General features: G+C 49.9%; 1 protein-coding gene across 10 annotated transcripts in view; it reads left to right on the top strand.

The window, feature by feature from the left end:
- Positions 1–23,996, top strand: part of BCL11B (BCL11 transcription factor B) — a 104,081-nt gene that overhangs the window by 5,494 nt on the left and 74,591 nt on the right. For 6 of the 10 annotated variants that reach the window (XM_065518435.2, XM_045396954.3, XM_065518434.2 and 3 more), the window contains one exon: positions 8,798–9,166. The exons of 2 other annotated variants lie outside the window; for them this stretch is intronic. In XM_065518435.2, the coding sequence (XP_065374507.1) occupies positions 8,798–9,166 (369 nt within the window). The remainder of the gene's footprint in view (positions 1–8,797; positions 9,167–23,996) is intronic. 2 more of the 10 variants (XM_045396957.2, XM_045396955.2) reach the window with 1 other exon arrangement.

Genomic DNA, 23,996 nt, shown 5'->3' with positions numbered 1-23,996 from the left:
TCGCTACAATGGGCTAGGAACGGGCTTCCATCAGCAGCGGCGGCAGTTTACGTTGCTGCAAAATGTCTTAAGTGTGAAGTTGTAATATTGATTTTCCAGCAGAGATTCGTGCAGGACAAAATGAGAATATAAGTTTGAGAAATCTATTTTCAAGCTATCGCCATTGATTTACAAGCCCTCACTTGGCAGATGGGGGCATTTTCTTTTTCTTTGATTTTCTTTCTTTCTTTCTTTTTTAACAATTAAAATTGTGAGTTTTGAATGGGTGTGTTTTCCCTGATTTGTCCATGGTTTTGACGTTCTGAAAATACTGCTCCGTTATTAAGGCGCTGGTGATCGGGCTGGGGAGGTCTGGGAAGAGTGCACATCATTTTGGGGAAGGTGTACTGCTCATTTCTGTCTTGTATGTCACAGACCCAGGGAACAGTCGAGAGTTGCTGCTTTTGGGAGTCGTGTACCTAAAACAGCTTGATGAATGGAAATCCTTTTAGCTCAAATTTTATAACACTTGGATTCTCAATTCCATTTATTAGGTAATGTTCCCACTGTACTAAGGGAAATAGTACCGTTCCCCCAAAGATTTAAAATGCCAACTCAAATTACATGTAAAACTTTGTTTGGAAAGAGTATGTGATTGCTAGAACCAATGTTGATCACATCTTTCACCCCAAACAGTTGTCCTTTATGGATGCTTTTCAATGAGACGATTTCTCCCCTAAACATGTAATTTAGTGATGGGGAATATATGTGCTTTTGATCATAGGATTTCTAGATTTATAATGTCTTCTTTCCCAAGTTCAAGAAATCTGCAGACTGCACCCTGAGTCTTATGCTAGAGTTCAATATATGAGCAGAAGAGGTTACCCCGAGACAGGAAAGAGTGCTTTATTCTAACCTAGAAGAGAAATAAATTAGGTCAGACAAAAGCCTAGTGCTGTCATCAGCTGGAGAAAGAGCCTTCACTCTCCAGTACAGAGGGCCAGCAATTTATCTGATTATTTCTCTACTTCATTTAATGTTTGAATCGAGCCAGTTGTAAGCATGTAGTGGCAGCGAGCTTACTGGACCACTCAGAGATGAAGAGGCACCGTCACCTCGAAGTCTTGGGCTGGGCGGTGGTCTCTGAGCTGCAGACAACCGTTAAAAAATCAGTTTAGTAATCTCCAATCCTTTGCCTTAGAACTCAGGGGAGTTTCACAAGCTGTAACTAAACACAGATCATAGATAAGACAATGCAGGAAAAAAATATATGGGGAAGGGAATGGGAGGGGGTCAACTTCTTGTCCCTTGGAGACTCTCCTTCATCTCCCACGGCTTAAGGATGGACCCTCTGGCTGCCTGGTTAGGCCTCACCTTCAGCTGAAACTCTCCAAGGACTTTGGCCTCTAAGTTAATGCTGGCTTCACATCTAGGGAGGACAAGGACAAAGTAAATGCTCTTTGGGGGCTGTACCCTGAACCACATGCTTGAGTTATTGATACCCGCAGAGCATACTTCTCTGAAGACAGTGTTAGCTGTAGACACACTTTTGTATTTATTAATGGGGAGGGGCACCGAAGACACTAGGAATGAATGTCTGTGTCATCCAGCTGCCGTGAGTATGCTTTGTCACTTTGCGACACTCTTTTGACTCACGCCATTCGGTCTGAGGTCCTGTGCGCTCTGTCCTGTCCCTACTCCCTGATGCCTCTCAACTTCCTTCTGGTCCCAGGGAGCCAAATGTCAGGGAGATGTGCTCAGGCTCAGTCCCCCCCGTTTCTCCATCCCTCCCCAAGAAACGCCGTGTGCTGACTGCCTCCCTTGAGCAGTAGGTTTCCCAGGACATGGGTAAAAAGTACCGAGAGCAGGCTATTTGGAGATGCGTGGAAAGAGAAGGACACATTTCTTGCTGCTTCTCCACAGCCAGTGAGGAGGGTGAGCAAAGCAGCCTCGTTTTTTACTGGCAAAAGTGACACTAGATGGAGGCTCGATGAATGGTGCCACATTCACGGGACGTTGGTCCAGCATTTTGACATATGCAAAATGCTTTTGTGCAGTTGCTGAAATTCAAGAAATTCAGTCTTTTTTCTTTTTCATGTGGCAGCTGATAATTTACTTGGGTGTTGAATTAGCCAGCCTGAACTATTTTACTGTAATGAAATCCCAGACCACACAAAATTAAGTCACTTCAAAGTAAAAAAAGAAAAAAAATCCTCTTTTTTACATAACTTCTTTTTTATGCCCTCCTCCCACTGAACTGCTGAAATACAAATACATTTGTGAAATGTTCTAGTGAGTTTTCTACTAAAACAACACGCAGAAATGACCGAGAAAAGTTGAATGCCAATATTGTTGTGATTAACGTGTGCCTCAGAAATGGATTCGCTGCTAAGAATTAAAAAAAGAAGTGTGTGTGTGGGGGTCATGTTTAAATTCCTACCTTGGAAAAGAGATGTTGAAAGTACTCCTGCCCTTGCTGTTTGCTGTTGGCCTCAGAAGATCCAAACTCCTCCAACTAAAGCCTTGAGGTCCAGTGTCCTGTGTGGAGGCCCCTCTTTTCTTCCACACCTTTGAAAAAAGCATAACGTTAAATAAAAACAAATCTCTTCATTTGGCCACAAAGAGTGCTTTTATGTCACATCATTAGGAGCCTGTTGTGGCTCTGAAGATGGAAGGCATTTGCAGTTTTATAGAACCTGCTAAATGTGTTGAGAAGGACTGCTATTGTGGTAAATCTTTTCCTTTTCTTTTTCTCTAAAGCGCCTGTTTTATTAGTCAAGCCTTTAATTTGTAACCTTTTAGTGATGGCCGAGACCTGTGGATATACCTGAGTACTGTTTTCCTTATTCACTTGTTCTTTTTTCTGCTCTTGTGTTGGGGAGACCCAGACTCCTGTGCTCAGTTTTTGGGGTTCTGGAGAGGTGTGTGCAGCGGGGGAGAGAAGGAGGTTGGACTCCGTAGAACAACTGAGAAAATGTTTCAGGGAGCTGCTTCAGCATTCTAAAATCAGGCTGGAGTCCTGCAAACAGTCTGTACATTGGGAGGTCCTCCCCAAACATTCGACTTTCCCGCCTGGAGTCTGTAGACCAGAGGTATGGGAGTGACGCTCTTCCTGTATCTAAACCCTCTTCGTGGATCTGGAATTCCCACCTCCTGGTCTGCAGGCCAGCCCCAAAGTTTCCCCCGCTGACAGAGTCAGCGGGACCCTGATCATTTTCCTGGGAAACCCACACTGGGAAGCGTGTTTTGCACTGGCCGCCTTCCCTTGCTCTCCCTCCCACAAGTCAGAAATGGCTATCGAGGTGTATGCCTCAGTTGAGGAGGGGCAGACAGGACCTCATGGGGTGGTGGCTGTGGTATGCATCTGTCCCTCGAGGGAGGCAGCCTTTGTCAGGGGGCTGCAGAGCTGACCTGGAGCAGGCTGGACTCCTCTGACTGTCTACTGAGAGGGTCGAGGGTCAGGACAGAGAAGGGTGATCTGGGTCATGCTTCCTGCTTCAGACTCCGCCTGGTTGTGCCCTCCCAGGGTCCCCACCCCCACCTTGTGCCCTAATAACCCTTCAAGACCCCTGATGGACATCCTCCTGGCACCTGCCTCCCTCTTATCTCCATTTCCTTCTCTGCTGGGCACTTCATTATTCCCTCCGTTAGGGGAACTTCATAAAATCTCTTGTCGTGCCTTTAAGCGTCATCTAGTCATAGATTATTTTCTCCACCAAGAATTGATTCCTGCTCTCTCCCCCTCCACCCTTCTCGTCCCCCCTCCCTACGGTTGTTATTTTCTCTTGGATCCAATAAATTAAAAATGGATGGCAGCTCAGAAAGTGTTGTGTTCCGTCGAGTGTGCGTGTGGTGGCGTTTCCGTGTCGCCTGGAGTCCCAGCCCCTCCCCAAGTGTTCACGGAGAGGAGATGAAAAGATCTCTTCGTAGATTATGGGTAAGCATGGGCTTGCTGGCAAGAGCTCCCTCTTCGTAGGAAGCAGGTGTAAAGTCTCCAGTCGGATGCAAGCTCAGGCGGATGGATGCTGAACATTTCTTGTAAACATGCGTACACATCATGATGGCGGTTGTGACGTTGGTGGCACACGATTTTAAGAGCCTGGGACCCATCCCCCCACATCCTTCCCCTTCCCACCCCCGTCATCACTGAAACAATAATTCTGTATATGTTTCTCCTGGACTGTAGCTTAGCCATTAAAGATAAGAGAGTTGGATTTGAATTAATGCAGGGTAAGGAGCAGCAGCAGCCCATGTGCTGCTGCGTATGTAGCAATGTACATGTGTGTGTGCAGGCAGCCACGCACATGCCCGGTGCTCTGGGGACAGCAGGCAGCAGACCTCTCGGCTGGAGTTCCCCTAAGGGCAGGTGCATGGGCAGTTGTTAGAGATGGAACAGGGAGGGCGGGGCCCTTGGCACCCTGTGTGTGGGGGAGTCACTGGCCAGGTAAGGCCCTGCTGAAAGCTTGCAGCTGCTGGGGGCTTGTTGGCCGCTTGGCTGGGCCTGTGTTAACGATGTCTTTCCATTTCTGCCTTCTGCCTCAAATTCCTTCCCAGCAAAGCCCAGCATGGGGAAGTTTGTCTTGGGATCAAGTGCTTCCCTTTTCACTTAACAACGATGTCCATTATTATTTGTGAAGCCTGATTTCATTGCTTCTAAATGCATTTACCAGCTGGGAGGAGGCCTGGCCTTGTAAATAAAATGTGGTTTTGTTGTAAAAGAAAATCTAACTCGTGTGTGTGTGTGTGTGTGTGTGTGTGAATACAGATTTGTCCCTTCACTTTGGGATTGAGCATTTCAGAATCCACCTCAGCCCTCTGATAGCTGCCCTTTCGAACAAGTTGCCTGCTGCTTCCATTCATTTTTCCTCCTAATGAGTCAAACATTTTAGCAATTGCTCTACTTTATTCAGCTCATAATATATTGAGAGCAGCAATATTCTGCAGGGCTGCCCGACACTTGGGGAGCTTTTCATGGAAGCAGAGATCATCTCAGAAGAAAACCTCGTCTTGCCTTTATTTTTTTTAAGGCCCGAGTTTGCTGGACAAGACTGCATGAGAGGCTGGTCTGTAGGGTCTGGGAATTTGAAAGGCTGTTTTCATTGGTCTTTTTCCTGGTGCTTTTTCGTCTCTGGGTGGCAGGTTGGACCACTCTGCCTGTTAGAACAGAGGTCTGGTTCTCTGAGGCTGTGCAGAGCCGGGAGACTCAGGTGTCCATAGGGCAGAGAAAGCGGGGTGTCCCTCTGCCCTTCCCAGGGCTTGGCCAAATGTTTTTCTCCTTTTATTTCTTCCATTATCGATACAGTTCTAAGGAGGGACACATGCACACTTATGCAGGCACCCTACACGCCCAGCTCGGTATCAGCTTGCCAGCGGAAATGAAACCACAGTCTTTGGGGGTGTCTACAAAGGCCTTGAACGTGAGCTTTCAGGCCCACTTGGTCCACTTACTCTGACCCAGAAATTTGGGGCTGGGGGTGACTCTGCTGCCTGATGTTGGGGGTGACCTTGCTCCCTTCCTGGGAAGTGTCGCACACAGCAGGCCAAGGCACAGCCCCACAGCCTGGGTGGTGGGGAGAGGAAACCCTGTTCTTTGGAATCGGGTGAACACCCTGTCATCTCAGGGGGTTTGACTTTCAACGCTGAAAGTGGGAGGGGAAGGAGATTGTTTTTGTCTGTTTCTTTTCCTCCCAGACTCCCTTAGAGGCAGTGAGTTGGATCTCTGGTCTGGGAGGTGGAGATCCCAGCTCAGAGCTGAGCCCTGGAGCCCTGGATAATCCCGGGGCTGTCTCGGGGACGCCAGCAGGGCCTGGCTCCCAGGTTGGTTGGCTGCTAGGACTTGACGCAGAAATCAGAGCTGCGGCACAGCAAATGGCTTTGGACACCTTCAAACCCAATTACAGGGGCTCGCAGGGCTGCTGCATGAGGAAAGTGAAAAAGCAGAGACTGCCAAAAAAAGGAAAGAATACCAGATGTTACCAAAAATAAAAATAAAAAAAAAAAAAAGGAGAGAAAGGAAAAAGTGCTGGTACATAGTCTTGGCAAAAGAGGAAGCTGAGAAGGAGAGGTGATTGCGAACAGGCATGTGTGACCTCTGCTAATTTTTAAATTCATCTGTGTTTCTTTTGAATTAGAAAATGAATATGAAATTATGTAGTTGAAAACCTCCCAGCAGAGAGGAGATACTTAGGCTTGCTAGAACTACTCAGGAGGGTGGACGAGGCTGAGAAAGTTAATAAAAAAAAAAACAAACAAAAAAGTAAACCGAAGATTAAATTTAAAAAACCAAGAAAACCTCTTCGCCCTCAGAAAGGACGGTCAAGTTGGCCCTGTGGATTTGTTGTTGTTTGTTTTTATCAAATCTTCCCTCGATGCAGGAGTTTCCCAGGCCTGGACAGGGTGGCATTTAAAATAGTACCAGGTACCGCACCTCGCCCCTGTTTCATTTGAATTCTCAATTTCATTATGTCCTTTTTTGCTCTTCAGCTCGTTTCTTTTGTGCCTCTCTCTCTATTTTTTAACAAAACAATATTTTGACATCCTCCTCCCATTTATTGGAGCACCTTCTGTAAAAATGGCGCACAATACATCCTTATATTTCTAAAGAACTGTTTTTACAGCCCTCTCCTTTGGCTCTGAAATTATGTATATGTAATTGGTAATTAAAGGTGCGAGCTTTTCAATATAAACAGTATTGCTCAATGTTAGATCATTAAAGGGAAAAAGAGGCACCAAATAATTACCTTTTACATTCTGACAAACCGTTCACAGGAATCCAGTCTCCCCTAGAACCTCTGTTCGGTGGGAAGGTTGTGATTACATTTTAACCATAGCCAAGCATCTTTTCATAAAATAAATTGGTAAATTAATTACGTGGCATTGTCTTCAAACCCCTTTTTAAGTAAACTCCTATTTCTTTTTAAAGTGTAATTAATGGTTTCTGGGACTGGCTTTGTGAGGACTGTTTCTTTACCTTGTAGGTTCTTTTTGTTAGAGAGATGCAGACAACAGATTTAGGATTTCCTCGTCTGCGGGGCGTTTTTGTACTGCCACATTTCTGATGCATTCTACATTTAATTCATCGAGGGCTCTGTCTGCTTTTCTGTAACCACAGATGGGATCTCAAATGGTAGTTTCTCTTCTTAGCGATACCTACATCGCTACCTGTCCACACACAGTTCATACGTGTGCGTTGTACGTCACGTGTCGTTGTATATTCCATATTCAGTTTCACACATGGACTCTCCTAGGCCCTGCATAGGCTCGTGTTCAGAAAATAGAGAACAGTGATTTATGTGTAGGATGGGAGATGCCACAGAATTTTTTCCTTAAATTATCTGTTCTTTGGCTCTGGCACTTCAATAACTTCACTGCCACGGAATGTATTTTCCTCCCTCCCATTCCTTCTCCCCGTTCCTCTGTGGTTTTCATTATCCTTTCCTAAATACCATACAACTTCAAATTTACCTGCCTCCTCGGGTTTCAGACCTTTGGCTGCCCTCTGGCTTCTCTGAAGACCCCGCCACTCGTGCCTTCTCTACGACTACTGACATTTGCTCTCGAAAAATTCCAGCCCGAAGTTGCTCAGACCCCGAGGGGAATATGAAACCTCCACACTGTCCACTTCTCTTTATTTATGACACTTTCTGCTGCTGAATCTTCCAATTTTCCCTTGAGGAGGTTGCTGCTTTTTGAGGCATTTATTAGCTTCCAAATATTTGGGTCCTAGGCTCCCTACTCCTCCCCACCCCCACAAAAAAAACCCAAGAGAAATCTATCGGCTGCTAAAGAAATATAAACACACACTGTCCGTTGAAAGTGTGGTTTGATATCTTCTAAGAAATGCTTTTGGAGTCTGGAGAATTTTCTTTCTTTCATTTTTCTGGGAGTGAAAATAAAATCAACAAACAGAAAAGGACAGTGGGGAGTTGATGAGTATGGGGAAATCTGCAGAGAAAGGGAAGTCTGACCGGGCCCCGGGTGCTTGGCAGGGAGAGCCGGCTTCCCAACTCTGCAAGCCGGTTCCAGCCTCCCTTCTGCTGCAGTGCTTTCTCCTAAGATATTTTTTTGGAACCTGACACTCACTTGTTGCTTTCTGAGCATGTGGGCTTCCTTCTCTCCTAAGGACGGACCCCGAGACGCCCATCTGGGTTTCTGTTTTCTAGTTTGGTGTGTTTCCAGGTCCCAGGTAGAGGAATGTCAGTGGGATTCGCATGAATGGGGAGGGCATGAATGAAGGTGTAAGGGATGGGAGGGGTGGGGCTCCAGCCCAGCAGGGGGAAAGGGTTCCAGCTCACTGGTTCTCAGCCCTGGCTGCCCATTGGAATCACCTGGGGAGTCTGAAAGAATATTCCGATGTTTGTTCCCAGGGTAATTGGTCAGGGGGGTGCTGCCTGGACCTTGGGATTTTTCAAAGCCTCCAGGTGATTCTCAGATACTGTAAACTTTGAGAGACATGTCACGATCTCATGCTATCAGCAGCCACGGTGTGTGTGTTTGCGCGTGTGTTCGTGTGTGTTCTTATACTACGTTGGCGAGAAACTGGCAGAAAATAAACTAGAATGCAGTAAGATCAGCACTACTTATGTGGCAATGCCCAGGGGGCATGACGTTGCTCCAAGAGCCTCAGTGTGTGCCCGTCTGTCCCGTGGGGGATGCTCACCAGCCCCCAACCCCAGGGAGGACCTGGTGAGCTCTAGCAGCCAGCAGCAGTGGGGTCTGCTTCTTGGTGGGGATGGGGTGGACCGGAAGTCGGGTGCTGTGACCGCCTAAGCCCATCTCTATCTTCTCTGCCCCTTCCCTTTCTTCTTTCTGTCTCCAGCAGAGGCTGACCATGTGGAGGCTGCCATCCTCGAAGAAGACGAGGGTCTGGAGATAGAGGAGCCAAGTGGCCTGGGGCTGATGGTGGGTGGCCCCGACCCTGACCTGCTCACCTGTGGCCAGTGTCAAATGAACTTCCCCTTGGGGGACATCCTGGTTTTTATAGAGCACAAAAGGAAGCAGTGTGGCGGCAGCTTGGGTGCCTGCTATGACAAGGCCCTGGACAAGGACAGCCCGCCGCCCTCCTCACGCTCCGAGCTCAGGAAAGTGTCCGAGCCGGTGGAGATCGGGATCCAAGTCACCCCCGACGAAGATGACCACCTGCTCTCGCCCACGAAAGGCATCTGTCCCAAGCAGGAGAACATTGCAGGTATGGGATGCTGCGCTTGCCTGGTTGCTCCAGAAGGCACCTCCGGGGTCCCACGCCCTCTGTCTGAGTGTACTGGTGCAGGGGAAGGCCCAGGGGCTTCCAGGATGGCCTCTGGGCCACCAGCCAGGGCTCCCCCTTTCTGAGGGTCCACCATCCAGGTGACCTTCAGGAGGAGACAGGCCTGGGGCTCGGGGAGGCCCAAATGACTGATGGCTGCTTGCTTTTGGTGAGGGGACTCTGTCTCAGGGGCTAATCCAGAGGTGGTCAGAAGCACAGAATGAAAATTTGGAAGTCTGGTTGGCCCTCTCTTTGCTACTGATCTCGGCTTAGTCCCTGATTTTGAAGCTACACAGTCTTGGGTTAGAATTTGTCTTCACAACTTGGACATGTCAGTTTGCCCATCTATGAAATGGAGCTAAGGAAACCCACCTATTAGGGTTGCTGTGAGGATTAATGAGCTGTTGCATGCGGCGTGACCTGGTAGGCACTTAGGAATGGGAGTGCTTATTCTCTCCCCTCTCCTTTCTCTCTGGACTCAGTTTCCCATGTGTGAAAAGAGGAGTTAGGCCCCCTGATCTCAGACGTTGCTTCTGACGTTGCCTGACCCCAGGGGCCGGTCCCAGGCAGGGGTGTGGGAACTTGTTGGAGCACTGTGCCCGTTGGGGGAGGTTGGACATGCCCTTTGACATGCTCACTCATTCGACCACTGGGACAGCTGGTTTTACCACCTTGAGAACAGGTCTAGGGCCCCTCTGTCCCCAGGCATGGGTCTGCTCACCACAGCGAGTTAGCATGAAGTCCCTCCCTCTTGGCCAGCACCATGGCATGCTGGAACCTCTTCTGGGGAGCCACTGCTTTCTGTGCAAACCAGAGTGTTTGTTTCTGGTTTATACTTCTGAGCCCAGGAGGCCTGGGGGAGAAAGGAGGGCCTGGCCAGCCTGGGTTCCCTAAAAAGCAGCAGCCCGTCCTGGAGCAAGACGGGCATCAGAGTTTATGCAGACGAGTCTTCAAATCCTGATGGTTGACTTTGGGTTAGCCACTTCATGGGTCTGAGCCTCAGTTTCCCCATCTGTCAACAGAAATGGTAATACCAGCAGGCCTGGTGTGAGGATTAGATGAGCAGGGGCTCTTAATCAGTTTTTTGCCTGTGGCACTTCTCTCTCAGGGGCCTCCTCTGGCTCTGCGGCATGCAAGTAGGTGGCTGGCTGGGGAAACGAGTGCATTGATCATTACCATGCTTCCATCATGGAAGGTAGCATGGGCTCTGGAGGGACTCAGGCTTTGGATGCTTCTAGGAGGGTGAGACAGATGGGCTTGGGCACTCATCAACACCCATCACCCAGGACGCAGTCAGGGTAATGCTGCAAGCCTGTCTCCCCCAAGTCTCCAAAGCTTTGTGACACTGAGCCTCACTTTGCTCACCTGTACAAGGGACTTAGTGAGCCCTCTCTTTTGTGGGGAGACTGGTGGTATGTAGATTCCTGCAGCCTCCTGCCAGGCACTGGGGAGGCATCAGTGAACCAGATTGGCCTCTGGGCCTTGCCTTCTGATGGGTGCCCTAGCATGAAGTGTCTCATAAGCTTTCCAAGATGCAAGGGGCTTTGAGACATGTCCAGGCCACAGGCATGTAAACACTGGCTTCTCAGAGTGCTGTGAACACCCGAGCAGCGTCTCTTCCCCGGGCTGAGCCACCAGGCCAGAGAGGTGCTGGGTGCCTTTTGTCTTTGTTGATTGATGTTCTGGGGACAGTTTCACCTGTAGTGTCAATGCCTGGCCTCAGTGCACATAGATCTTTCAGGGGTGGCCTTGCCAGGGAGACTTGGGCCACCTATTTATGTTTCAATGGAAAGATTTGCTGCTTTTGCCAAAAACATCCAAATCCTCATTTCACATTGAAGGCATTTCCCAGTGAGAGGCTGCAGATCACTGTGGCAGGTTTGTTTAAGAAAGTGACTAAATGTGATTTCATAAAAGGCAAAGTTAATCTCCAAGGCAGCTTTGTCCTCATCCTTCCACCCTCTGGCCCCCCTGTTTTTTTTTTTTTTTTTCCTGGGTTGTGATACTGCAGCAGGCTACAGTATTTTTATTTTATGTGTGACGAAAGATATTCTTGGCCTTTCTGTTCAGCAACAGGACGAATGGATTTCTTCATTCTAGAAGAAATATGTAAAATAATCCCTTAGAAGTCTAAAGAGATATGTTTGTTCAAAGCATTTAAAATGTTATTTTAATCAAAGGCACAAAACAGTCTACATGCTGTGTCAGCTGAAGACGACCATCCCATTTTAACAGCACACCATGCGTCTGCCTTTCTAGTTCCCATTCCTCCTATTTCCCTGCCTACTTGGGCACCAACTTTTCTTTTCTTTTCTTATTTAATAAAAAGGAAAGATTAAAGAATAAAACTTCAGTGGCTCAAATGTATAAAGTAATTTAATATGGTGGGAGCATTAATTATTTTAGCTTAATTGAATTCTGAGGACTGCAGTAGTTGCATTTTTGTAGACAAGCCCTGTTTATTATTTCTCTGTGTAGATTAACAGTAAAGGAAACACAGATAACTTTCAGTTATTTATTGTAAAATAAATGTGTCAATTCATGTGTAAAGCAAGCTGCTCAGAGATAATTGAGTCTTTATATTTTAAGAGGGGGACTAGGAATCACGGGCACTTCTCCGCCCGGGCTTCCGGAAACCCGGCCAGCTGCTGCCCACGCTCCTGGCCCCCGGGCCGGCTGTCCCTCCATGCTTCTGCCTCCCGGCTGGGACTCCAATGAGTCCTCCAATCCCTCCATGACCTGCTATTGTCCCCAGGGCCTTGCTGGCCCTGGCCAGTAGCTGGTGAGTGGGTGGCTGTTAATTCTTGGACTCTACCTCTGGCTTTGGCTGTCCAGGCGCAGAGGAGTCCAGGGTGAGGTGACCTCGAGGGTCCTGGTGGCCCTGAGGGTCCTGCCTTTCCCAGGACCAGCAACCTTCCCAATACCCAGGCAGGTCCCCGCTCTTCCTTGCTACGAGGTGCTTCTAGAAGTGGGGACTCCAGAGACAGACCCGAAGGGGGTTCCTCCCACCCTTAAGGGAGATCCCAGGGTGAGAACTGCAGGCGGATTCTGTCAATCATCACACTAGGTCGTGGACCCCATATCAGCTGTTTCCTCAGGACAGTCAATCTGGAGAGTAATTACTATTATTTTTTATTTTTGGTAAGTGATAGAGAAGTGGGAAGGTAGAGGGAGGAAGTTTCTGAAGCTTTGTTTTCTGGAGGGCATTCATTCATTCATTCAGCAACTGAGCACCTGGGACCCTTCCTCCGCCCTGGGTGTCCCCACCTGGATCCCCAGGTAAAGAGCCCCCAGAGGAGGCAGCAGACGTCTGACATGGGGATAATGAGCAGAGCGTGAGCTGGCAGCAGCCCAGCTCTTGACGTGTGCATTCTGGGTCCAGGACCCGGCTCCCTGCTGAGCATTCGCTATGGACAGAGGAGGTCCTTGGAAGCTTGTTTCAGGTCTGTCTGGGGATGGGGCGAAGCTGGTCAGAGGCAGGGTCTTTAGCCGGTGGTCTGACTCAGGGCAGCTATGGTGCCTCTGATACATTGCTGCCTATAGGTTTACATTCTTTATGTTTCTTAAGGTTCCTGCCTGTGGCATCCTCCCTGCCTCTGTGGGGGTTCGGGGGAGCACAGGACCCGTCCGTTGGGGGAGCTGAGAGGTGTTCCAGGGTTTGCAAAGGGCACGTGGCGCTGCCAAGCCGTTATCTGGGAGGGGTGTTTTGAGGACGGGTGAGGAGAAAGGGGCTTTCAGGGTGTTTGGGGTTTAAAGGCTGCTGCTGCTGTGTGGGAAAGAACACAGCCCCAGTCAGAGCCCCACCCTGCTCCCTGCCAGCCTCCGGCAGTGACGTGACCTTCTGAGCCGCGGTTTCCTCATCTGTCATTGTGACATTTATGATGAGTGCCTGGCACACGGTGGGGGTAGGTGTGCTGCAAATAGGAGCTTTTCCTGGCGCTCAGCTTTCCCTCCTCCGCGGCGTTTTCAGGCGTTAGAGCAGCTTGTACCGGTCTTCTTGGCACTGAGTTCCTGTCAGGGTTGGGACAAACCTCCACTGGGTTGTGGGACTAAATCCACCATCACAGGCAGTGTCAGCATGGCGGAGACTCTTCCGTCCGATCTGCCTTTTGTTAGGTGACTGTCCCTTGAGGATCTCTTTGCTGGCGGTGCACTCTGGGGAGCTGGCGGGGGGTTTCAGGGTGAGGGGGCACAGGCTTTGGCGTCTCCCGGGTCGAATCCCAGCCCCATCACTCACTGCTGGCCACCTGTGTGAGTCACTTCACTTTTCTGGGCCCACGTTTCCTCGTCTGCACCTCCTTTTGGGTTATGCTGAGGATGAAATGAGGAAGCACCCACCTGGCACAGGTTGGGCCTGAGGCAGATGATCGAGAAGTGGATGCTTCTGGAAAGCCAAGCACAGGAAAGCGTGGACCCTGCTTGGCAGCATGCCGAGTGCGTGCTTTCCTTGGTCACTTAACCTGGGATTGCTCTCACGGTGATTTCCTACAGGTTCCTCTGTATAATTCCCACTTGATAGTCGCTGAAGGGGAGGTGCTTGATCACCAGGAATTTGGTTTTGTCTGTTATCAGCCCTTCCATAACCAAATGAAGCTACAGAGGGAGGAATTAACTATCAGCTGTCACTCATAAGCCTGCCTCCCTAACCCTGCAAGTCCCAAATGTCAGTTTTCTGGAGAAGTGTGGAGATAGGCAGCAGGTGACAGGAGGTGGCAGATCCCCCTGGGCTTGGAGGTGGCAGGCAGCCCTGGCTGCAATGCCCCTGCCCACTTGATATGTCCTCATCTGTAACCCAGGGAGGACCCGGGATGTACCTGGGAGATTCTCTTAGCAGGTGGGGCATAGACAGGGTTTGGTTTGGGGTCCCAGTGACCCATTGCTAAGCAAAACGTGTGAGAGGAAAGGACTTCTGACGAGCCCAGGGATTTACATGCTGCTTTGAGAATGTTCTCTCCAGACTTTTAAAAATAAATAAAATAAACGTGAAAAAAAAATAGTAGCTTGGCCAGTGAGAGAAACTAAATCACTTGCTTGTGCTGGAAACTGGAGATAAACCCCACTTGCAGGTCGCCTTAGAAAACTTGTGCTTGATCTATTTAGAGTTGTTATTTTCCCTTCAAATTAAGATGAGTTAAATCCATGTGTGTGGTGGCATGGATTATCTTTTTTTATTATTAAATCGTGACAGCTAATTATTAGTTCTGTCTGCACCGAGGAATAGTGCGGTGCTCTGTCTGAGGGACATGGCCCTGGGCTCAGGCTGGGGTCTGGGTGTTGGGATGACTGAACAGGGCAGAGTTCGGGCTGGGCTGGTGGGTGGTGGGGAAGAGGGGGCGCTACCTGGTATCCCTCATTGTGCTAGATCATTTTCTTGGGTTATCTCACTTAATTCTCCAACCTTGAAATATATATTTCTAACCCCACTTTGAATTGGGGCTCAGAGAGGTTAAGGGAGTTGCTGAAGGTCACACAGCAAAGCAGAGTCACACCCGGGTCTGTCTGGTTTCCTTGGATAGCAAGGGGTGTGGAGGATTTTGGGGATGGGTATTCTAACTCTGTCTGTCTGGCTGGTAGGGCCTTGATGGCAGGCACTACCTCTGACCCCATCCAAAATGGTTTTTGGAGCCCATCCCAGATAGGAACCTGTGGACACAGCCAGGAGTCCTCAGACCCCCAGGGACTGTGACCTGCAGTCTGTGGCTTTTGTGTATACTGTCCTGTACTTCCTAATGAGGGCATTGGAGAGATCAGTGATGACAAAGAACACAGTCCAATGTAAATTCAGGTGCACCTGGGCTGGAATTTTAGATTTTTTTCCATATATTCAATTATTTCTTTTATTTTATATTCACTGTTGTATAGACTTTTCCCCCACACATACAAATTATTTGTTTTATTTTGTGGAATTGTGGTTTTGCTAGGGACTTGCTATGTGACTGTCAGCCAACTGTTCGCCTCCCCAGGTCTTGGTCCCTATAACTGGAGATACACTCCTTGTGTTTTGGGCTTGTTATAAGGTTTGATTCAGACAAGGTATACATAGAACAGGTTCCTGTGGGTTTTAGCTGTTGTTAATAATGCACATCCTGCCCGTGGGATCCAGAGGAAGGGTCAGGCTTCCTAGCCTCCCGGAAGGACCTTGCTGCCAACTCTTCCCTTTTCACCTGCTCAGTAACTTGCCTGAGCTTACGTAACTAGTTACGGGCAGAGCTGAGTCCAGACCCCAATTACCTTGAGTCAGGACAGGTGACTTTTTGCCATCCCAGGGTGCCCAGCCCTGTAGCTTGAGGCCATCTCCCCTGGTGGAGTCCCATTTTTCTCAGCTGAGAAAGGGGGTGAGCCCTTCCTGTCCCGCTGGCCTTCCAGGGAGACGGCGGACCCACCTGCCATGTGAACTGTGCAAACCAGCGTCAGGAGTGTGTGCAGCTAAAATCGGTGACATCAGCACCAATTGTAGTTGAAAGTTTTTTGGATTAAAAAAAAGAGACCATACTGGTCACATAAATGGGTGGTTTTTTCTTTTTTTTTTCCTCTTAAGGTTTGAGGCCTTATTTATAATGTACGTGGTTCCATACTTCCAGCAGTAATTCAGGAAACAGGAGAGAGAGATAAGGTAAGAAAAAGAGAGAAAGGCAGCTGGGCTCCCAAGGGGCGAACTTAACCAACATTCAGCCTGAGTTAATATTATTATTCTTAGTTTGTCTATTTGACAGTAAATAGTTAGTAATTGACTAAAGTTTTTTTAATCAGGCATTTGACAGCTTTTTTGGGCGGTTGTTGCTCATTTTCATGCTTGGCTAATGCATTAACCACCAGGTCTAGAATCTGTTAGGAGTGGGTTCTGCTGATAATCTATAGAAATAAGGCTGTCTGTCTGTCACCCCATCTCTTTGGGGTCATCTTTTCACTGAGGAAACAAAGAGATTGAGTTTTTCATAATTTCATGTAAAATTTATGTATTTATTTTTGAGACAGAGTCTCGCTCTGCTGCCTAGGCTGGAGTGCAATGGCGCGATCTCAGCTCACTGAAACTTCTGACTCCCAGGTTCAAGAGATTCTCCTGCCGGCTGCGGTGGCTCACACCTGTAATCCCAGCACTTTGGGAGGCCGAGGCGGGGGGATCACGAGGTCAGGTGATTGAGATCATCCTGGCTAGCATGGTGAAACCCTGTCTCTACTACAAATACAAAACATTAGCCAGGCAAGGTGGCGGGTGACTGTAGTCCCAGCTCCTCGGGAGGCTGAGGCAGGAGAATGGTGTGAACCCGGTAGGTGGAGCTTGCAGTGAGCTGAGATCATGCCGCTGCACCCCAGCCTGGGCGAAAGAGGGAGACTCCCTCTCAAAAAAAAAAAAAAAAAAAAAAAAGATTCTCCTGCCCCAGCCTCCTGAGTAGTTGGGATTACAGGCGCCTGCTTGGCCAATTTTTGTATTTTTAGTGAGATGGAGTTTTGCCATGTTGGCCAGGCTGGTCTCAAACTCCTGTCCTCAGGTGATCCGCCTGCCTTGACCTCCCAGACTGTTGGGATTACAGGCACGAGCCACGGCACCCAGCCTGATGTTGAATTTAACTCATACTCACTAGATCTTACTTAGACACTACTCTAAAGACTCTGCAGATACTAACTGGTGTAATCCTCCCTATGACCTTATGACATATTAATATCAGCCCCGCTTTATAGAAGAGGAAACTGAAGCCCAGAGATGTTAAGTTATTTACCCAAAGTCACATAGCGGTGAGTAGGGTCCCAGGGTGTCAACTCTGGCAGTTATGTTCTTCACTGTGGTCATAAGTGTGCCTACATTCCCATCCACTGTCTCTGTCCCACGAGGGTGGTAAATCAGATATTACTTTCATTTTGCAGAGGAGGCAACTGAGTCATAGAGAGGTGCCTTGCACAGTTGTCCTGTGAGTCACCGGCTCAGTTGTGCCTAGAGACCAGGCTCCTGGGAGGGAGAGCATTAAGAAAAATAGCGAATGCATGCTGGGCTTAATACCTAGGTGATGGGTTGATGGGTGCAGCAAACCACCATGGCACATGTTTACCTATGTAACAAACCTGCACATCCTGCGCATGTACCCCAGAACTTAAAATTAAAATAAAGAAAAGAAGATAGGCTCCTGACTTCCCAGGGAGGCCCTGGGTCTTCACTGGGCCATGTCCCAGGAGCCCAGGCCTCATGGGATCCTGTGTTCTTGAACTGGGGCTGGTGCAGGCCCTTTCTGCTCCTGGCTGGGCAATGAGTGATTTCCACTCTGAGGTCGAATCTTGGTGATGGGACTTGGGTTCCAGAGTGGGGTGAAAGAACCAAGACAGTGGGCACCTACCTGTTCTGTACATATCGGTAGTTGCGTGTTGACTGCATTTTGGGAGGAGCTGGCCCCCTCCTCGTCATGAGTTATAGGCAAGTGGCCCTTTTGAGTCCAGAGTGGGGAGAGGCAGACACAGTGGACTCTGGCCTGAGACCTAGAATGGCATCCTACTGTGGCTGGCATGCTGTGTGGCCTTGAGCAGACGGATCTTCCCCGTCTCTGGGGCTGAGCCTGCTGGGCTGAAATGTGAGATGGAGCCACCAGTGGTTTCTAACAGCTGCAAGAGCCAGGCAGAAGGTCATGGATTGCCCACCTCGATTCCTTTCCCACCTAGTCGTTTCCCCAACTTTCCTCATTTTTCACATTAATGAGACTTAGGAGTCAGTTTTCTCTGAAGAAATTGGTGGTGAATATGAAAACTGTTAGATTGAAAGCTTAGGTCTTTCTGCCCCAGGCTGTGAAGATCCGTCTGGGAGAATTTGGTCCACTCACTGTGAGGTTAACAGTTCAAGCTCAGAGCCCCTCATGTGACCAGGCCCTGTCCCTAACGTCCCTGTGTGGTTTGGCATTCTTTTCTTTGTGATGAGTGTACCCTGAATTGTATAAACCTTGGGCCCTGCAAGATCTGGACCCACCGTGGCCCAGAGCCTGCTGGGGGTGGCCAGTGACCTCTGGGCACACAGGGAGTGAGAGCCCCCTGAGGGCAGGGTGTGATCAGGACTTGTGAGCCTTGAACTGGACCCAGGGAAGAAGAGGCCTTGCTGGAGAAGGCAAGGCACCCTAGGCTTCATTTTATTTATTTCTTTAAGTTTTCTTGATGCCTTCTTGCTGGTCTGCTCGATTTGGTCTGTAGGGCCCTGGGGTGTCTCAAAAGGAGGAATCTGTGCTGAGGGTTGGGAGAGGAGAGCAGGGAGGGAGGGAGGTGGGACCCCTTGATGAACCCCAGGTCTGGGAAAGCATCTGCCCCTGGCTGCTCAGACAGCTGGGAAGCTGGGACCACAGACTTCTCTGGGTGGAAAAATAGTAACAAAATAGCCTTTTTGTTGGAGGTGAAAAGTCAGACTCCCCCACTCCTGGTGTGGAGAGAAGGCAGCTATTCAGATGCACCAGCCAAGGGCAGGGTGAGCCCCCCAGCCCAGGACAGCCTGCTTGGTCTCTAAGCCAAGGCAATATTTGATCAGGGCTGTTTTCCCCCATCCCCTGCCCTGGGGGCTGAGAGCCTGGGCAGCTTCCATGGCCTTCAGGTTGCGGGAGTAGACACAATCTCAAAGGTGCAGGCATACAGGTGCGTGGATCAGAGTCTACTCAAGATGAATCCAGAGGCACAGAGCCCTAGGGGCTGTTAGCCCCAGTGCCTAGGCTTTGCCTCTAGTGATATGGCACAGACGAAGCCATCTTTCGAAACCACAAGAGTGTCCAGAAAACACGGGTCTACCTCCTGACGAAGGCAGGTGCCAAAGGCATCCTGGAAAGGAGTGGAGAAGGTGGCTTTGTTTCAAAGTCTTTTTCAGGGCAGAGCACATCTTCTGGAGAGTGTAGCCAGCCAACCAGGGATTCCAGGCTCCTCCCTTGGGGTTTGAGGGCAGAGACTGGCTGTCCTGGGCTCAGAGAGACAGCAACTTTCTGAATTCTTCTCTGTTCAGGAGAAAATGGGACAAACCTTCAGCGACTCCTTCCCACCTTCAGCAGCTGGCTAAAAACTGTTGACGTTGGTAAACCCAGCAAAACTAAGTTTTCCTGGGGCTGGAGCTGGTTCTTTTCTCCTCCCACCTCAAGTTCAAAGCCAGCCAATTAAGAAAGCTAAACAGTGTGGTCTTCTCTCTGCATCATTGGCTTGTAAAACTTTCCCTGCAAACTAGGCGACTTTATTTGTTGGGAAAACGAAGTATGTAATTTTCCTGACCTGGCCTTTGCTTTGGGGAGACGGGGAAAGAGAGAGAGAAGTAATTTCCAGAAACAGACGGCCCCGAGGAGCAAAACAAGGTCCACACTCCAGCGTCAGGGCAGCGTAGACTGCAGCGCGGTGGTCTGGAACGCTGAAAACAGCGTGTTGCGGAGAGGCGGGACGCGAGGCCCCAGGCTGCGAAGTCCTCTGGGGCCTGGGTCACTGTCTGCGGGGTGGACATCGAAGTCCTCCTAATTCTGCTTCTGAACCTCTGGGCGCCACCTGCCTCCCCACTACTGCAATTTTCCGGTTTTCCCGACGATTGCAACTTGCAAGTCTCCTTTCGCTTCCTTCCATCTTCAGCAGCCCCTTCTCAAGCTTGGCCTCCTCCCCTCCCCGCGACGGTGCCTATCCCGAGCAAATCATACCCATACCCTCCGCCGCCCGTGAGACGGCCTGCCCCTGCCCGGCCCGCAGGGGACTCAGGCCCTCCGAGGGTTCAGTGGTTGGAGTCTATAGCCCCTTTCATTGCCACACCGGAGAACACAATGGCCTTCCCCGAGGCCAGGGGCGCAGAGCTCCGCGGGGGCAGCTGCATCTCCCGGGTCCCCGCACCCGGCACGGCGCGGACACTTTGGCAACTTCAAAACTGCGCGGGGGCCTCCCCTGTGAGCGATGCCCCTTTCCCGGCTGGCCCTGGCCCGGTCGGGAGGCTCCTCGGCACTGCTCTGAGGCCTTCGGGCGCGCCCGGCCCCCGCCTGGCCGCCGGCCTCTGATTCGCCCACGGCCTTGCGCCCATCGTCCACCTCCTTCCCTCTCTCTCTGACCCGGGCCCGCTGCGCAAGTTGATTGTGCCTTGGTGGGGCGGGAGGGCCGAGAGGGCTCAAGGTCCATGCATAATTCGGGGGCTTAATGGAGCAGCTGCCTGAGCCGGGCGGCGAGGGGCGGGCGGAGGCGCAGCTGACCCAGCCCGCGTCTGGCCTCCCTGGGAAGGCGCGCTGCTTTCTTCCTCCCCTGACACTCCCCTCCCCCACTCGGCCTGGGTCCGAGGAAGGCGGGGGGTGGGCGAGTCGAAGGGCTAGCTTTGGGAAGGGGTTTCCCTCGTGCATCCGTGCAACTTTTGCTTTGGGGGGCGGGGGCACGCAGTGAATCGGAGCCGCCTCGAGACCGGCTCTCGAAGGAGGTGGAATGCAGGTTTCCTCGGAGCACTCTGCAGCCCTGGAGTCTTTTTTCCTGGCCCCTTCCCCCCCCGCCCCCTGTCGGCCCCCTGTCGGTCCCCAGCCCAGCAGCAGCCCTGCGAGCACGCCCCTGGCCTCGGGCCAGCCCCCTTTCCTTGCAGCCGGCGGAGATGGATGGAGGCGGAGACCCAAGGTCAAGGGCGGGGAGCCAGCCGGCCCCGGGCCCCTTTGTGCGCACGGGGCCGCCCCTCCTCCACCAGTCGCCTCCTCTCTGGCCCTTGGGCGCTCTCCCGGGTGGGTGACCTTCCCGGGCATGGGGAATGTGGAAGTGGTCCCCTCCCCGAAACCGCTCCGCGCCAGTCAGGTCGCCTCGCCGGGTGGCATTCTTCCCGGGTGCTGGGGGCGCACGGGGATCTCTCTTCCGCCCGCCGCCATTGCCCTGATGAGTGGCGCCGTCTTCCTCAGCCCACCTTGGCGGGACAGAGCGGGCGGTTCCCGGGATCCAGGTGAGGCCGGGACGGAAGGAGCCTCCGGGAGTTCCCTTGCACAAAAATGTGATCATCCAGGGGCAACAGCCCCATCTCAAAGTGGGGATTTCGTGGGGACCTTATTTTCTTCCCGAGTGGGAGGAGAGTAAACCCGCTTTTCTCAAGGACAAAAGTGTTTTCCCAATTGTGTGGGAATGGAACCCTCCACTAGAGTGGGATACCGAAGCTCCTGGAATCACAGGGATTTAATGTCAGTCCTCCTTCCAGCCTGACTTCTCTTAGGGTAACCCCTTCCAGCAAGAATTTGTATGCAAATCGTCACCTTGCTAGGAGTCTCTAGTTTTGTGTCTTAAAAATTGGCCTCCAATTGTTTAAAGCACTTCATCGGGCCCTTAAAGGTCCAGAGAAGCAGTGGTTGGACGCCCAGCCTGTCCACCACAAAGCTCTTGAGAAAATGTTCAAACATTTTCCCAAAGTTGTTACTCTGGAAATAAAATTGTCTGCTGTTCGCCTGTAGCCGATTAGAAGTTTACCTTCACTGTGACAGCTTTTCCAGGCTAGGATTGGAGCCACATCTCTATTTTCCATTTTTCAGAAATAAATCTGAACCAGGCAGAATAGATTTGCTATAATAAGAGTCAAGGTAGTTTTAAAAATATGCGTATACATATATACTTATAATATGAAACAGTATATTACACTTGCTGTGCTCTCAAGGCTACAGTATTGTGTAAACGGCACCATCATGGCGTTTTGAGTAAGAGTTGATTTTAAAATCTCAGATTTAGCTAACCCGAACTTTGAGCAGCCAGCTTTTCTGGTGGAGGAATCTGAAGGCATTTGTCAATTTATTTTTTGAAAGGCCTCCGGAAAAGGTAACAAATTCAACACTTGGGAGCTCAAAGCTACTGCCAGTCCTGGACAGGAAGGTTTTCATATCTGTCTGAACTTGCTCGCTGATTTCTCAGACGTCCATTTATAACAGTTCTAACAAGATAGAATCTGCCTTTGAATATCTGTAAATACGGGTAAAGATCACAATCCAGCACTCATAATGGTCCAAAACGAACTGGCAGATTCTCGTGTTTGATTAGTATTTATGTTACCGGATTCCTTTACAGAAAGAAAGATGAAACGCTAATTTTGTGTGTGTGTTTGAGGGGCCCCATCCTAGGTCTCTGCAGTTCATTTAAAGGGATGTACATTTTAGGATTTTTGGAGACCAGGGGTGTGTATGTTGGGAGGGGCGGGTAGTTGTTCATGTTTTGCTTGAAAGACAGGTGACCTGTGGTTGGCTGAAGTATTGGCTGGTACAGTGACGGGGAGGCTGACTTTTCATTTTCCTTTTCTTTATTTTGACGGCTCAACAGTGATCAGAATTACGCGTGATTTCTCCCTCTAGGTTTGGGCTACGGCTTGGACAGTGTGGTGGAAGGCTCTTGCTCAAGATCTTCCTGGAGGAAAACTGGTAGCCCCCAGGGTGCTCTGGCGTCTTTGCAGGCCACACACTTTCTGTGCCTGAGTGGCAGGGTGGGCTGCCCTGCAGTGTGTGGTTCCGAGCCCTGCCACGTGTCTGCAGGGCACTTGCCTTGCTTTTTTTTTTTTTTTTTTTTTTTTTTAGGAGCAATGTGTGGAAGATTTGCCTGGAAATGGGGGGTTCTGTCAGCTGGATCATGTTGAAATACCAGTGTAATTGGTAGCCAAAGGGATCCTGGAGAAGCCTCCTTCGGAGGTGCTGTGTTAAGCATCTTCAATTTTATTGCTTTGAGAAATCTGGATTTTCGTATAGGATTTCCTACAAGGGTGGCTTCCGGAGTGGCACCTGAGTCCTGCTTAGAGGTTCAATAATATTTGTTGTTGCTGGAGCATCAGGGGCCGTCTCCCTGCTAAAGCAGCAGAATCTAGAGGTTGGCCTGTGGTGTGGGGCAGTCTCAAATGCATTTACTTCCTAAACAGCCCAGGGCAAACCAGTTCATCTTGTTAGTTTCTTCATCTATAAAATGGGGCTAGCCAATTGTTTACTTCCCTGTCCCTGTTCAGATATGAAAACAAACCCGTAGGTAGGAGTGAAGCAATTGCTGATTTCAAAGACATCATAAAAATGGAGAACTGTTATTGTTCAGTCCATGGGGGCAGGGTGACTGATTTGCAAAAGGGAAAGGAATCAAATAGTTACTTGTAGAGGGTGTAATTTTTTACTGCAAGGAGGAAGAATTAGGGGCTTTGGGAGGAGGTTTATGTGGGGAGGGGGGTGCTTGGGTTTTCAATTTAGTAACCGAATACCAATAGGAAACTCCCCCCTTCCCTATTCATTTTAGAGGACTGTTCCCCCACCCCAGCTCCTTGTTATTGTTGGGATTGTCACGTGATTCAGAATCTTGACACTGAATAGTGTCACTGTTGACCTTAACCCGAATACACCAGAAAAGGTGTTTTTCCTGATATTTGGTCTCAGGCCCCAGAAGGAGAGTTGCTGGACAGGGGACATACGGACTTGGATTGGGGAGGAATGCATACAGCAAGCAGTCTTTAAATGCACAGTCTTGCTAGGTGCCGGTGAGGAAGGAACTCAAAGTGGACCGGTGAGGAAATTCTCACTGCCTCTCAGAGCTCACAAAAATTGGTGCTCATCCCCATGGAGCATGTAGCTAGCTGCTATGAAATGGTACCTTCACTAGGGAAGCCAGAGGGCCTAAGTGTCCTGTTGGGGCTCCATTTTACTTTTTGGTTGTTGCTTTTCTTTGGAAGAGGCCTGGTTTCTTTTTCCCAGCTAAAGCTGGATGACTTGAATTAGATTTTTAATAAAATAACCTCTGGCAGGGCCCAAAACCTCTGGATTAGTCTTGTTAGTTAGGAAATACAGAAGCTTTCTTTATGTATTTGGTTTGTTCACCCTGGCTGGGCCAAGAC

This window comes from Macaca fascicularis, chromosome 7 (genome assembly GCF_037993035.2).
Source record: "Macaca fascicularis isolate 582-1 chromosome 7, T2T-MFA8v1.1".
Classification (NCBI taxonomy): domain Eukaryota; kingdom Metazoa; phylum Chordata; class Mammalia; order Primates; family Cercopithecidae; genus Macaca; species Macaca fascicularis.
The sequence above is the reverse complement of the archived record's forward strand: the minus strand, read 5'-3'. Positions and strand labels throughout refer to the sequence as shown.